General features: G+C 53.5%; 1 protein-coding gene across 1 annotated transcript in view; it reads left to right on the forward strand.

Annotated features, from left to right (window-relative positions):
- LOC109888149 (synaptogyrin-3-like) overlaps window positions 1–15,000 on the forward strand; it is a 27,910-nt gene that overhangs the window by 11,979 nt on the left and 931 nt on the right. Inside the window, exons 2-4 of the mRNA XM_031811587.1 lie at window positions 752–986; window positions 1,354–1,499; window positions 14,895–15,000. The exon at window positions 14,895–15,000 is cut by the window's right edge and continues 931 nt beyond it. Of these exons, the coding sequence (XP_031667447.1) occupies window positions 752–986; window positions 1,354–1,499; window positions 14,895–15,000 (487 nt within the window). The remainder of the gene's footprint in view (window positions 1–751; window positions 987–1,353; window positions 1,500–14,894) is intronic.

Here is a 15,000-nt window from a genome sequence, read left to right on the forward strand (position 1 = left end):
AGTAATTAACTAGTAGTTCTCTCTCCTCCAGGTATTCTCTATGGTAGTGTTCAGCTGTATAGTAATTAACTAGTAGTTCTCTCTCCTCCAGGTATTCTCTATGGTAGTGTTCAGCTGTATAGTAATTAACTAGTAGTTCTCTCTCCTCCAGGTATTCTCTATGGTAGTGTTCAGCTGTATAGTAATTAACTAGTAGTTCTCTCTCCTCCAGGTATTCTCTATGGTAGTGTTCAGCTGTATAGTAATTAACTAGTAGTTCTCTCTCCTCCAGGTATTCTCTATGGTAGTGTTCAGCTGTATAGTAATTAACTAGTAGTTCTCTCTCCTCCAGGTATTCTCTATGGTAGTGTTCAGCTGTATAGTAATTAACTAGTAGTTCTCTCTCCTCCAGGTATTCTCTATGGTAGTGTTCAGCTGTATAGTAATTAACTAGTAGTTCTCTCTCCTCCAGGTATTCTCTATGGTAGTGTTCAGCTGTATAGTAATTAACTAGTAGTTCTCTCTCCTCCAGGTATTCTCTATGGTAGTGTTCAGCTGTATAGTAATTAACTAGTAGTTCTCTCTCCTCCAGGTATTCTCTATGGTAGTGTTCAGCTGTATAGTAATTAACTAGTAGTTCTCTCTCCTCCAGGTATTCTCTATGGTAGTGTTCAGCTGTATAGTAATTAACTAGTAGTTCTCTCTCCTCCAGGTATTCTCTATGGTAGTGTTCAGCTGTATAGTAGTTAACTAGTAGTTCTCTCTCCTCCAGGTATTCTCTATGGTAGTGTTCAGCTGTATAGTGAATGAAGGCTACATGAACATCGGCAGCGAGCGGTTGCTATGCGTCTTCAATAAGAACGCCGATGCCTGTAACTACGGCGTTACCGTGGGCGTGGTCTGTTTCCTAGGCAGCGTCTGCTTCCTGGTTCTAGACATCTACTTCCCCACCATCCACAGTGTCCGACTCAGGAGGAGAGCAACTCTCATCGACATGGTCTTCTCTGGTACACACACACACATTATATACATACACACACATTATATACACACACACACATTATATACATACACACACACATTATATATATACACACACATTATATACACACACACACATTATATACACACACACACATTATATACATACACACACATTATATACACACACACACATTATATACATACACACACACATTATATACATACACACACATTATATACACACACACATTATATACACACACACACATTATATACATACACACACACATTATATACATACACACACACAGACACATACACACGTCATGTTATCTCTAGGAGGTATGTTTTCTGAACCATCTGTCTTGTTGGTCCCGCTCCCCCCCCCAGCCCTGGCCAGCTTCCTGTGGTTCGTGGGTTTCTGTTTCCTGGCCAATCAGTGGCAGCAGACGACAGAAGAAGAGCTCCCATTGGCTCAGGGCTCCGACGCCGCCAGGGCTGCTGTTGCCTTCTGCTTCTTCTCCATCCTCACCTGGGTAAGAGACACCTGGGGGGGGTCATGCGTGTAATGTGTGTGTGTGTGTAATGTGTGTGGGTGTGTGTAATGTGTGTGTGTGTAATGTGTGTGTGTGTAATATGTGTGTGTGTGTGTAATGTGTGTGTGTGTAATGTGTGTGTGTGTAATGTGTGTGTGTGTGTGTGTGTGTGTGTGTGTAATGTGTGTGTAATGTGTGTGTGTGTGTGTGTGTGTGTAATGTGTGTGTGTGTAATGTGTGTGGGTGTGTGTAATGTGCGTGTGTGTAATGTGTGTGTGTGTAATGTGTGTGTGTGTGTAATATGTGTGTGTGTAATGTGTGTGTGTAATGTGTGTGCGTGTGTGCGTGTGTGTGTAATGTGTGTGTAATGTGTGTGTGTGTGTAATGTGTGCTTGTAATGTGTGTGTGTGTGTTGAACCCATCCCTATGTGAGCGATAGCCCGACTCAAGAACATGTTGTTTACAGAGGACAAGGAGAGACCACTGCCCAGAACAGCCCCTAGTTTGACAATTTATTTAGTCATGAACAAATTCTTATTTACAATGACGGCCTACCCTGGGCCAAACCCGGACGACGCTGGGTTCCCAAACCCGCTGGGTTCCCAAACCCGGACGACGCCTCCCTATGGAACTCCCAATCACGGCCGGATGTGATACAGCCTGGAATCGAACCAGGGACTGTAGTGACGCCTGTAGTGTACTGAGATGCAGTGCCTTAGACCGCTGCACCATTCTGTATTATACTGTATGATATGGAGTGGAATTATGGACATCGTTCAGACCATGATAAAGCAGGGAGAGGACATGCGTTTCTGGTGCAGCACATGTGGCCTACAAAGTTACTAGTACAGGCTAGTACAGGCTAGTATAGGCTAGTACAGGATAGTACAGGCTAGTACAGGCTAGCATAGGCTAGTACAGGCTAGTACAGGCTAGTACAGGCTAGTATAGGCTAGTACAGGCTAGTATAGGCTAGTATAGGCTAGTACAGGATAGTACAGGCTAGTATAGGCTAGTACAGGCTAGTATAGGCTAGTATAGGCTAGTACAAGTTAGTGTAGGCTAGTACAGGCTAGTATAGGCTATATAGGTTAGTATAGGCTAGTACAGGTTAGTACAGGCTAGTACAGGCTAGTATAGGCTAGTATAGGCTAGTATAGGCTAGTACAGGTTAGTACAGGATAGTACAGGCTAGTACAGGCTAGTATAGGCTAGTACAGGCTAGTATAGGCTAGTACAGGCTAGTATAGGCTAGTATAGGCTAGTACAGGCTAGTATAGGCTAGTACAGGCTAGTATAGGCTAGTACAGGCTAGTATAGGCTAGTACAGGCTAGTATAGGCTAGTATAGGCTAGTACAGGATAGTACAGGCTAATATAGGCTAGTATAGGCTAGTATAGGCTAGTACAAGTTAGTGTAGGCTAGTACAGGCTAGTATAGGCTAGTATAGGTTAGTATAGGCTAGTACAGGTTAGTACAGGATAGTACAGGCTAGTACAGGCTAGTATAGGCTAGTACAGGCTAGTACAGGCTAGTATAGGCTAGTACAGGCTAGTAAAGGCTAGTACAGGATAGTACAGGCTAGTACAGGCTAGTATAGGCTAGTACAGGCTAGTACAGGCTAGTACAGGCTAGTAAAGGCTAGTACAGGATAGTACAGGCTAGTACAGGCTAGTATAGGCTAGTATAGGCTAGTACAGGCTAGTAAAGGCTAGTACAGGATAGTACAGGCTAGTACAGGCTAGTACAGGCTAGTACAGGCTAGTATAGGCTAGTACAGGCTAGTACAGGCTAGTACAGGTTAGTACAGGCTAGTACAGGCTAGTACAGGCTAGTACAGGCTAGTATAGGCTAGTATAGGCTAGTAAAGGCTAGTACAGGCTAGTATAGGCTAGTACAGGTTAGTACAGGCTAGTACAGGCTAGTACAGGCTAGTATAGGCTAGTATAGGCTAGTACAGGTTAGTACAGGCTAGTATAGGCTAGTACAGGTTAGTACAGGCTAGTACAGGCTAGTACAGGCTAGTATAGGCTAGTATAGGCTAGTACAGGTTAGTACAGGCTAGTACAGGCTAGTACAGGCTAGTACAGGCTAGTATAGGCTAGTATAGGCTAGTAAAGGCTAGTACAGGCTAGTATAGGCTAGTACAGGTTAGTACAGGTTAGTACAGGCTAGTATAGGCTAGTACAGGCTAGTACAGGCTAGTATACTTATTGGGGACCAATAATAAAAACCAGTGGGGACTGGTAGTATTTAATAGTTGATTCTAAGTTGATTCTAAGATTTGCAAGTAATTTTGTATATGTATATGATATATATATATATATGACTGTGGTCTGATAGGGGAGTCAGTGGGGTGGGGTGTCAGTGGGCTGACTGTGATCTGATAGGGGTGTCAGTGGGCTGACTGTGGTCTGATAGGGGTGTCAGTGGGCTGACTGTGATCTGATAGGGGAGTCAGTGGGGTGGGGTGTCAGTGGGCTGACTGTGATCTGATAGGGGTGTCAGTGGGCTGACTGTGATCTGATAGGGGAGTCAGTGGGCTGACTGTGGTCTGATAGGGGTGTCAGTGGGCTGACTGTGATCTGATAGGGGAGTCAGTGGGGTGGGGAGTCAGTGGGCTGACTGTGGTCTGATAGGGGAGTCAGTGGGCTGACTGTGGTCTGATAGGGGTGTCAGTAGGGTGGGGTGTCAGTGGGCTGACTGTGGTCTGATAGGGGTGTCAGTGTGCTGACTGTGGTCTGATAGGGGAGTCAGTGGGCTGACTGTGGTCTGATAGGGGAGTCAGTGGGGTGGGGAGTCAGTGGGCTGACTGTGGTCTGATAGGGGAGTCAGTGGGCTGACTGTGGTCTGATAGGGGAGTCAGTGGGCTGACTGTGGTCTGATAGGGGAGTCAGTGGGGTGGGGTGTCAGTGGGCTGACTGTGATCTGATAGGGGAGTCAGTGGGCTGACTGTGATCTGATAGGGGAGTCAGTGGGCTGACTGTGATCTGATAGGGGAGTCAGTGGGGTGGGGTGTCAGTGGGCTGACTGTGGTCTGATAGGGGAGTCAGTGGGCTGACTGTGGTCTGATAGGGGAGTCAGTGGGCTGACTTTGATCTGATAGGGGAGTCAGTGGGCTGACTGTGATCTCATAGGGGTGTCAATGGGCTGACTGTGGTCTGATAGGGGAGTCAGTGGGCTGACTGTGGTCTGATAGGCGTGTCAGTGGGCTGACTGTGGTCTGATAGGGGTGTCAGTGGGCTGACTGTGGTCTGATAGGCGTGTCAGTGGGCTGACTGTGGTCTGATAGGGGTGTCAGTGGGCTGACTGTGGTCTGATAGGGGTGTCAGTGGGCTGACTGTGATCTGATAGGGGAGTCAGTGGGGTGGGGTGTCAGTGGGCTGACTGTGATCTGATAGGGGTGTCAGTGGGCTGACTGTGATCTGATAGGGGAGTCAGTGGGCTGACTGTGGTCTGATAGGGGTGTCAGTGGGCTGACTGTGATCTGATAGGGGAGTCAGTGGGGTGGGGAGTCAGTGGGCTGACTGTGGTCTGATAGGGGAGTCAGTGGGCTGACTGTGGTCTGATAGGGGTGTCAGTAGGGTGGGGTGTCAGTGGGCTGACTGTGGTCTGATAGGGGTGTCAGTGTGCTGACTGTGGTCTGATAGGGGAGTCAGTGGGCTGACTGTGGTCTGATAGGGGAGTCAGTGGGGTGGGGAGTCAGTGGGCTGACTGTGGTCTGATAGGGGAGTCAGTGGGCTGACTGTGGTCTGATAGGGGAGTCAGTGGGCTGACTGTGGTCTGATAGGGGAGTCAGTGGGGTGGGGTGTCAGTGGGCTGACTGTGATCTGATAGGGGAGTCAGTGGGCTGACTGTGATCTGATAGGGGAGTCAGTGGGCTGACTGTGATCTGATAGGGGAGTCAGTGGGGTGGGGTGTCAGTGGGCTGACTGTGGTCTGATAGGGGAGTCAGTGGGCTGACTGTGGTCTGATAGGGGAGTCAGTGGGCTGACTTTGATCTGATAGGGGAGTCAGTGGGCTGACTGTGATCTCATAGGGGTGTCAGTGGGCTGACTGTGGTCTGATAGGGGAGTCAGTGGGCTGACTGTGGTCTGATAGGCGTGTCAGTGGGCTGACTGTGGTCTGATAGGGGTGTCAGTGGGCTGACTGTGGTCTGATAGGCGTGTCAGTGGGCTGACTGTGGTCTGATAGGGGTGTCAGTGGGCTGACTGTGGTCTGATAGGGGTGTCAGTGGGCTGACTGTGATCTGATAGGGGAGTCAGTGGGGTGGGGTGTCAGTGGGCTGACTGTGATCTGATAGGGGTGTCAGTGGGCTGACTGTGATCTGATAGGGGAGTCAGTGGGCTGACTGTGGTCTGATAGGGGAGTCAGTGGGGTGGGGTGTCAGTGGGCTGACTGTGGTCTGATAGGGGAGTCAGTGGGCTGACTGTGGTCTGATAGGGGTGTCAGTGTGCTGACTGTGGTCTGATAGGGGAGTCAGTGGGCTGACTGTGGTCTGATAGGGGAGTCAGTGGGGTGGGGAGTCAGTGGGCTGACTGTGGTCTGATAGGGGAGTCAGTGGGCTGACTGTGGTCTGATAGGGGAGTCAGTGGGCTGACTGTGGTCTGATAGGGGAGTCAGTGGGGTGGGGTGTCAGTGGGCTGACTGTGATCTGATAGGGGAGTCAGTGGGCTGACTGTGATCTGATAGGGGAGTCAGTGGGCTGACTGTGATCTGATAGGGGAGTCAGTGGGGTGGGGTGTCAGTGGGCTGACTGTGGTCTGATAGGGGAGTCAGTGGGCTGACTGTGGTCTGATAGGGGAGTCAGTGGGCTGACTTTGATCTGATAGGGGAGTCAGTGGGCTGACTGTGATCTCATAGGGGTGTCAGTGGGCTGACTGTGGTCTGATAGGGGAGTCAGTGGGCTGACTGTGGTCTGATAGGCGTGTCAGTGGGCTGACTGTGGTCTGATAGGGGTGTCAGTGGGCTGACTGTGGTCTGATAGGCGTGTCAGTGGGCTGACTGTGGTCTGATAGGGGTGTCAGTGGGCTGACTGTGGTCTGATAGGGGTGTCAGTGGGCTGACTGTGATCTGATAGGGGAGTCAGTGGGGTGGGGTGTCAGTGGGCTGACTGTGATCTGATAGGGGTGTCAGTGGGCTGACTGTGATCTGATAGGGGAGTCAGTGGGCTGACTGTGGTCTGATAGGGGAGTCAGTGGGGTGGGGTGTCAGTGGGCTGACTGTGGTCTGATAGGGGAGTCAGTGGGCTGACTGTGGTCTGATAGGGGTGTCAGTGTGCTGACTGTGGTCTGATAGGGGAGTCAGTGGGCTGACTGTGGTCTGATAGGGGAGTCAGTGGGGTGGGGAGTCAGTGGGCTGACTGTGGTCTGATAGGGGAGTCAGTGGGCTGACTGTGGTCTGATAGGGGAGTCAGTGGGGTGGGGTGTCAGTGGGCTGACTGTGATCTGATAGGGGAGTCAGTGGGCTGACTGTGATCTGATAGGGGAGTCAGTGGGCTGACTGTAATCTGATAGGGGAGTCAGTGGGGTGGGGTGTCAGTGGGCTGACTGTGGTCTGATAGGGGAGTCAGTGGGCTGACTGTGGTCTGATAGGGGAGTCAGTGGGCTGACTTTAATCTGATAGGGGAGTCAGTGGGCTGACTGTGATCTCATAGGGGTGTCAGTGGGCTGACTGTGGTCTGATAGGGGAGTCAGTGGGCTGACTGTGGTCTGATAGGCGTGTCAGTGGGCTGACTGTGGTCTGATAGGGGTGTCAGTGGGCTGACTGTGGTCTGATAGGCGTGTCAGTGGGCTGACTGTGGTCTGATAGGGGTGTCAGTGGGCTGACTGTGGTCTGATAGGGGTGTCAGTGGGCTGACTGTGATCTGATAGGGGAGTCAGTGGGGTGGGGTGTCAGTGGGCTGACTGTGATCTGATAGGGGTGTCAGTGGGCTGACTGTGATCTGATAGGGGAGTCAGTGGGCTGACTGTGGTCTGATAGGGGAGTCAGTGGGGTGGGGTGTCAGTGGGCTGACTGTGGTCTGATAGGGGAGTCAGTGGGCTGACTGTGATCTGATAGGGGAGTCAGTGGGCTGACTGTGATCTGATAGGGGAGTCAGTGGGCTGACTGTGGTCTGATAGGGGAGTCAGTGGGGTGGGGTGTCAGTGGGCTGACTGTGGTCTGATAGGGGAGTCAGTGGGCTGACTGTGGTCTGATAGGGGAGTCAGTGGGGTGGGGAGTCAGTGGGCTGACTTTGGTCTGATAGGGGAGTCAGTGGGCTGACTGTGGTCTGATAGGGGAGTCAGTGGGGTGGGAGTCAGTGGGCTGACTGTGGTCTGATAGGGGAGTCAGTGGGCTGACTGTGATCTGATAGGGGAGTCAGTGGGCTGACTGTGATCTGATAGGGGAGTCAGTGGGCTGACTGTGGTCTGATAGGGGAGTCAGTGGGCTGACTGTGATCTGATAGGGGAGTCAGTGGGCTGACTGTGATCTGATAGGGGAGTCAGTGGGCTGACTGTGGTCTGATAGGGGAGTCAGTGGGGTGGGGTGTCAGTGGGCTGACTGTGGTCTGATAGGGGAGTCAGTGGGCTGACTGTGGTCTGATAGGGGAGTCAGTGGGGTGGGGAGTCAGTGGGCTGACTTTGGTCTGATAGGGGAGTCAGTGGGCTGACTGTGGTCTGATAGGGGAGTCAGTGGGGTGGGGAGTCAGTGGGCTGACTGTGGTCTGATAGGGGAGTCAGTGGGCTGACTGTGGTCTGATAGGGGTGTCAGTGGGGTGAGGAGTCAGTGGGCTGACTGTGGTCTGATAGGGGAGTCAGTGGGGTGGGGAGTCAGTGGGCTGACTGTGGTCTGATAGGGGAGTCAGTGGGCTGACTGTGGTCTGATAGGGGTGTCAGTGGGGTGGGGAGTCAGTGGGCTGACTGTGGTCTGATAGGGGAGTCAGTGGGCTGACTGTGGTCTGATAGGGGTGTCAGTGGGCTGACTGTGATCTGATAGGGGAGTCAGTGGGCTGACTGGTCTGATAGGGGTGTCCGTGGGCTGACTGTGATCTGATAGGGGAGTCAGTGGGCTGACTGTGATCTGATAGGGGAGTCAGTGGGCTGACTGTGATCTGATAGGAGTGTCAGTGGGCTGACTGTGATCTGATAGGGGAGTCAGTGGGCTGACTGTGATCTGATAGGGGAGTCAGTGGGCTGACTGTGATCTGATCGGGGAGTCAGTGGGCTGACTGTGATCTGATAGGGGAGTCAGTGGGCTGACTGTGGTCTGATAGGGGAGTCAGTGGGCTGACTGTGATCTGATAGGGGTGTCAGTGGGGTGGGGTGTCAGTGGGCTGACTGTGGTCTGATAGGGGAGTCAGTGGGCTGACTGTGGTCTGATAGGGGAGTCAGTGGGCTGACTGTGGTCTGATAGGGGAGTCAGTGGGCTGACTGTGATCTGATTGGGGAGTCAGTGGGCTGACTGTATTCTGATAGGGGAGTCAGTGGGCTGACTGTGGTCTGATAGGGGAGTCAGTGGGCTGACTGTGATCTGATAGGGGTGTCAGTGGGGTGGGGTGTCAGTTGGCTGACTGTGGTCTGATAGGGGAGTCAGTGGGGTGGGGAGTCAGTGGGCTGACTGTGGTCTGATAGGGGGTGTCAGTGGTCTGATAGGGGTGTCAGTGGGCTGACTGTGGTCTGATAGGGGAGTCAGTGGGGTGGGGAGTCAGTGGGCTGACTGTGGTCTGATAGGGGTGTCAGTGGGCTGACTGTGATCTGATAGGGGAGTCAGTGGGCTGACTGTGATCTGATAGGGGAGTCAGTGGGCTGACTGTGATCTGATAGGGGTGTCAGTGGGCTGACTGTGATCTGATAGGGGTGTCAGTGGGCTGACTGTGATCTGATAGGGGTGTCAGTGGGCTGACTGTGGTCTGATAGGGGAGTCAGTGGGCTGACTGTGGTCTGATAGGGGAGTCAGTGGGCTGACTGTGGTCTGATAGGGGTGTCAGTGGGCTGACTGTGATCTGATAGTGGAGTCAGTGGGCTGACTGTGGTCTGATAGGGGAGTCAGTGGGCTGACTGTGATCTGATAGGGGTGTCAGTGGGCTGACTGTGATCTGATAGGGGTGTCAGTGGGGTGGGGTGTCAGTGGGCTGACTGTGATCTGATAGGGGAGTCAGTGGGCTGACTGTGATCTGATAGGGGTGTCAGTGGGCTGACTGTGATCTGATAGGGGTGTCAGTGGGGTGGGGTGTCAGTGGGCTGACTGTGATCTGATAGGGGTGTCAGTGGGGTGGGGTGTCAGTGGGCTGACTGTGGTCTGATAGGGGTGTCAGTGGGCTGACTGTGATCTGATAGGGGAGTCAGTGGGCTGACTGTGGTCTGATAGGGGTGTCAGTGGGCTGACTGTGATCTGATAGGGGAGTCAGTGGGCTGACTGTGGTCTGATAGGGGAGTCAGTGGGGTGGGGTGTCAGTGGGCTGACTGTGGTCTGATAGGGGAGTCAGTGGGCTGACTGTGATCTGATAGGGGAGTCAGTGGGCTGACTGTGATCTGATAGGGGAGTCAGTGGGCTGACTGTGGTCTGATAGGGGAGTCAGTGGGCTGACTGTGGTCTGATAGGGGAGTCAGTGGGCTGACTGTGGTCTGATAGGGGAGTCAGTGGGGTGGGGTGTCAGTGGGCTGACTGTGATCTGATAGGGGAGTCAGTGGGCTGACTGTGGTCTGATAGGGGAGTCAGTGGGCTGACTGTGGTCCTGATAGGGGAGTCAGTGGCTGACTGTGGTCTGATAGGGGTGTCAGTGGGCTGACTGTGGTCTGATAGGGGAGTCAGTGGGCTGACTGTGGTCTGATAGGGGAGTCAGTGGGCTGACTGTGGTCTGATAGGGGAGTCAGTGGGCTGACTGTGGTCTGATAGGGGTGTCAGTGGGCTGACTGTGATCTGATAGGGGAGTCAGTGGGGTGGGGTGTCAGTGGGCTGACTGCGATCTGGTAGGGGTGTCAGTGGGCTGACTGTGGTCTGATAGGGGAGTCAGTGGGCTGACTGTGGTCTGATAGGGGTGTCAGTGGGCTGACTGTGGTCTGATAGGGGTGTCAGTGGGCTGACTGTGATCTGATAGGGGTGTCAGTGGGCTGACTGTGATCTGATAGGGGTGTCAGTGGGCTGACTGTGGTCTGATAGGGGAGTCAGTGGGCTGACTGTGATCTGATAGGGGAGTCAGTGGGCTGACTGTGATCTGATAGGGGAGTCAGTGGGCTGACTGTGGTCTGATAGGGGAGTCAGTGGGCTGACTGTGGTCTGATAGGGGAGTCAGTGGGCTGACTGTGGTCTGATAGGGGAGTCAGTGGGCTGACTGTGGTCTGATAGGGGTGTCAGTGGGCTGACTGTGGTCTGATAGGGGAGTCAGTGGGGTGGGGTGTCAGTGGGCTGACTGTGGTCTGATAGGGGAGTCAGTGGGCTGACTGTGGTCTGATAGGGGAGTCAGTGGGCTGACTGTGATCTGATAGGGGAGTCAGTGGGCTGACTGTGATCTGATAGGGGTGGCAGTGGGCTGACTGTGATCTGATAGGGGAGTCAGTGGGCTGACTGTGATCTGATAGGCGTGTCAGTAGGCTGACTGTGGTCTGATAGGCGTGTCAGTAGGCTGACTGTGGTCTGATAGGCGTGTCAGTGGGCTGACTGTGGTCTGATAGGGGTGTCAGTGGGGTGGGGTGTCAGTGGGCTGACTGTGGTCTGATAGGGGAGTCAGTGGGCTGACTGTGATCTGATAGGGGAGTCAGTGGGCTGACTGTGGTCTGATAGGGGAGTCAGTGGGCTGACTGTGATCTGATAGGGGTGTCAGTGGGGTGGGGTGTCAGTGGGCTGACTGTGGTCTGATAGGGGAGTCAGTGGGCTGACTGTGATCTGATAGGGGAGTCAGTGGGCTGACTGTGGTCTGATAGGGGTGTCAGTGGGCTGACTGTGATCTGATAGGGGAGTCAGTGGGCTGACTGTGATCTGATAGGGGAGTCAGTGGGGTGGGGTGTCAGTGGGCTGACTGTGATCTGATAGTGGAGTCAGTGGGCTGACTGTGATCTGATAGGGGAGTCAGTGGGCTGACTGTGATCTGATAGGGGAGTCAGTGGGCTGACTGTGGTCTGATAGGGGTGTCAGTGGGGTGGGGTGTCATTGGGCTGACTGTGGTCTGATAGGGGAGTCAGTGGGCTGACTGTGGTCTGATAGGGGAGTCAGTGGGGTGGGGTGTCAGTGGGCTGACTGTGGTCTGATAGGGGAGTCAGTGGGCTGACTGTGGTCTGATAGGGGAGTCAGTGGGGTGGGGTGTCAGTGGGCTGACTGTGGTCTGATAGGGGAGTCAGTGGGCTGACTGTGATCTGATAGGGGAGTCAGTGGGCTGACTGTGGTCTGATAGGGGAGTCAGTGGGCTGACTGTGGTCTGATAGGGGTGTCAGTGGGGTGGGGTGTCAGTGGGCTGACTGTGGTCTGATTGGGGTGTCAGTGGGCTGACTGTGATCTGATAGGGGAGTCAGTGGGCTGACTGTGGTCTGATAGGGGTGTCAGTGGTCTGATTGGGGTGTCAGTGGGCTGACTGTGATCTGATAGGGGAGTCAGTGGGCTGACTGTGGTCTGATAGGGGTGTCAGTGGGCTGACTGTGGTCTGATAGGGGAGTCAGTGGGCTGACTGTGATCTGATAGGGGAGTCAGTGGGCTGACTGTGGTCTGATAGGGGTGTCAGTGGGCTGACTGTGATCTGATAGGGGAGTCAGTGGGCTGACTGTGGTCTGATAGGGGTGTCAGTGGGGTGGGGTGTCAGTGGGCTGACTGTGATCTGATAGGGGAGTCAGTGGGCTGACTGTGGTCTGATAGGGGTGTCAGTGGTCTGATTGGGGTGTCAGTGGGCTGACTGTGATCTGATAGGGGAGTCAGTGGGCTGACTGTGGTCTGATAGGGGTGTCAGTGGGCTGACTGTGGTCTGATAGGGGAGTCAGTGGGCTGACTGTGATCTGATAGGGGAGTCAGTGGGCTGACTGTGGTCTGATAGGGGTGTCAGTGGGCTGACTGTGATCTGATAGGGGAGTCAGTGGGCTGACTGTGGTCTGATAGGGGTGTCACTGGGGTGGGGTGTCAGTGGGCTGACTGTGGTCTGATTGGGGTGTCAGTGGGCTGACTGTGATCTGATAGGGGAGTCAGTGGGCTGACTGTGGTCTGATAGGGGTGTCAGTGGGGTGGGGTGTCAGTGGGCTGACTGTGGTCAAATAGGGGAGTCAGTGGGCTGACTGTGATCTGATAGGGGAGTCAGTGGGCTGATTGTGGTCTGATAGGGGAGTCAGTGGGCTGACTGTGATCTGATAGGGGAGTCAGTGGGCTGACTGTGGTCTGATAGGGGTGTCAGTGGTGTGGGGTGTCAGTGGGCTGACTGTGATCTGATAGGGGAGTCAGTGGGGTGGGGTGTCAGTGGGCTGACTGTGGTCTGATAGGGGTGTCAGTGGGCTGACTGTGATCTGATAGGGGTGTCAGTGGGGTGGGGTGTCAGTGGGCTGACTGTGGTCTGATAGGGGAGTCAGTGGGGTGGGGTGTCAGTGGGCTGACTGTGGTCTGATAGGGGAGTCAGTGGGCTGACTGTGGTCTGATAGGGGGTGTCAGTGGGGTGGGGTGTCAGTGGGCTGACTGTGGTCTGATAGGGGAGTCAGTGGGGTGGGGTGTCAGTGGGCTGACTGTGGTCTGATAGGGGAGTCAGTGGGCTGACTGTGGTCTGATAGGGGTGTCAGTGGGGTGGGGTGTCAGTGGGCTGACTGTGGTCTGATAGGGGAGTCAGTGGGCTGACTGTGATCTGATAGGGGAGTCAGTGGGCTGACTGTGGTCTGATAGGGGTGTCAGTGGGGTGGGGTGTCAGTGGGCTGACTGTGGTCTGATAGGGGAGTCAGTGGGCTGACTGTGATCTGATAGGGGAGTCAGTGGGCTGACTGTGGTCTGATAGGGGTGTCAGTTGGGTGGGGTGTCAGTGGGCTGACAGTGGTCTGATTGGGGTGTCAGTAGGCTGACTGTAATCTGATAGGGGAGTCAGTGGGCTGACTGTGGTCTGATAGGGGTGTCAGTGGGGTGGGGTGTCAGTGGGCTGACTGTGGTCTGATAGGGGAGTCAGTGGGCTGACTGTGGTCTGATAGGGGAGTCAGTGGGCTGACTGTGGTCTGATAGGGGAGTCAGTGGGCTGACTGTGGTCTGATAGGGGAGTCAGTGGGGCTGACTGTGGTCTGATAGGGGTGGGCTGACTGTGGTCTGATAGGGGTGTCAGTGGGCTGACTGTGAACTGATAGGGGTGTCAGTGGACTGACTGTGGTCTGATAGGGGTGACAGTGGGCTGACTGTGGTCTGATAGGGGTGGGCTGACTGTGGTCTGATAGGGGTGTCAGTGGGCTGACTGTGGTCTGATAAGGGTGTCAATGGACTGACTGTGAACGCTCTGAGAGACTCTGGGTTGAGGTCAGTGATAAACTAGTCTACAGTACTACTGCCAAGGGATGAGCTGTAGGTGTACCTACCGTAGGAGGCCCCTCGAAGCCGACCGTTGACTATGTACAGACCCAGGATGTAACAGAGCTGTAGGTGTACCTACCGTAGGAGGCCCCTCGAAGCCGACCGTTGACTATGTACAGACCCAGGATGTAACAGAGCTGTAGGTGTACCTACCGTAGGAGGCCCCTCGAAGCCGACCGTTGACTATGTACAGACCCAGGATGTAACAGAGCTGTAGGTGTACCTACCGTAGGAGGCCCCTCGAAGCCGACCGTTGACTATGTACAGACCAGAGCTGCAGGAGTTGTGACTTGTTTTTGTTGTTTTTGTTAATTATGTTGTTGTGTCTAGAGTGACAATCTGAGGAGGGAATGCTGTCCCTTACCTAAGAGAAACTCCTGTTTTTAGCTAGGAAGCTCTAACACCTAACCTCTGACTCCAGGCTGCTGTTTTTAGCTAGGAAGCTCTAACACCTAACCTCTGACACCTAACCTCTGACTCCAGGCTGCTGTTTTTAGCTAGGAAGCTCTAACACCTAACCTCTAACACCTAACCTCTGACTCCAGGCTGCTGTTTTTAGCTAGGAAGCTCTAACACCTAACCTCTGACACCTAACCTCTGACTCCAGGCTGCTGTTTTTAGCTAGGAAGCTCTAACAACCTAACCTCTGACTCCAGGCTGCTGTTTTTAGCTAGGAAGCTCTAACACCTAACCTCTGACACCTAACCTCTGACTCCAGGCTGCTGTTTTTAGCTAGGAAGCTCTAACACCTAACCTCTGACACCTAACCTCTGACTCCAGGCTGCTGTTTTTAGCTAGGAAGCTGGTTGACTTCAGCTCTTACTTCTAAGTTACTATAGTTACCTTGACTTCTGCTTTAATAATGAACACCTCTGACCTCTAACCTCTGACCTCTGACTCCAGGCTGGCCTGACGGCGCTTGCTCTCCAGACATTCATCAACCTGTTCCAAAACTTCAGCCTCTTCACCGATCAGCTCGACGACAGCGCCGGTTACCACGACAACGCCC

Source organism: Oncorhynchus kisutch, unplaced genomic scaffold (genome assembly GCF_002021735.2).
Source record: "Oncorhynchus kisutch isolate 150728-3 unplaced genomic scaffold, Okis_V2 Okis01b-Okis20b_hom, whole genome shotgun sequence".
Lineage (NCBI taxonomy): Eukaryota > Metazoa > Chordata > Actinopteri > Salmoniformes > Salmonidae > Oncorhynchus > Oncorhynchus kisutch.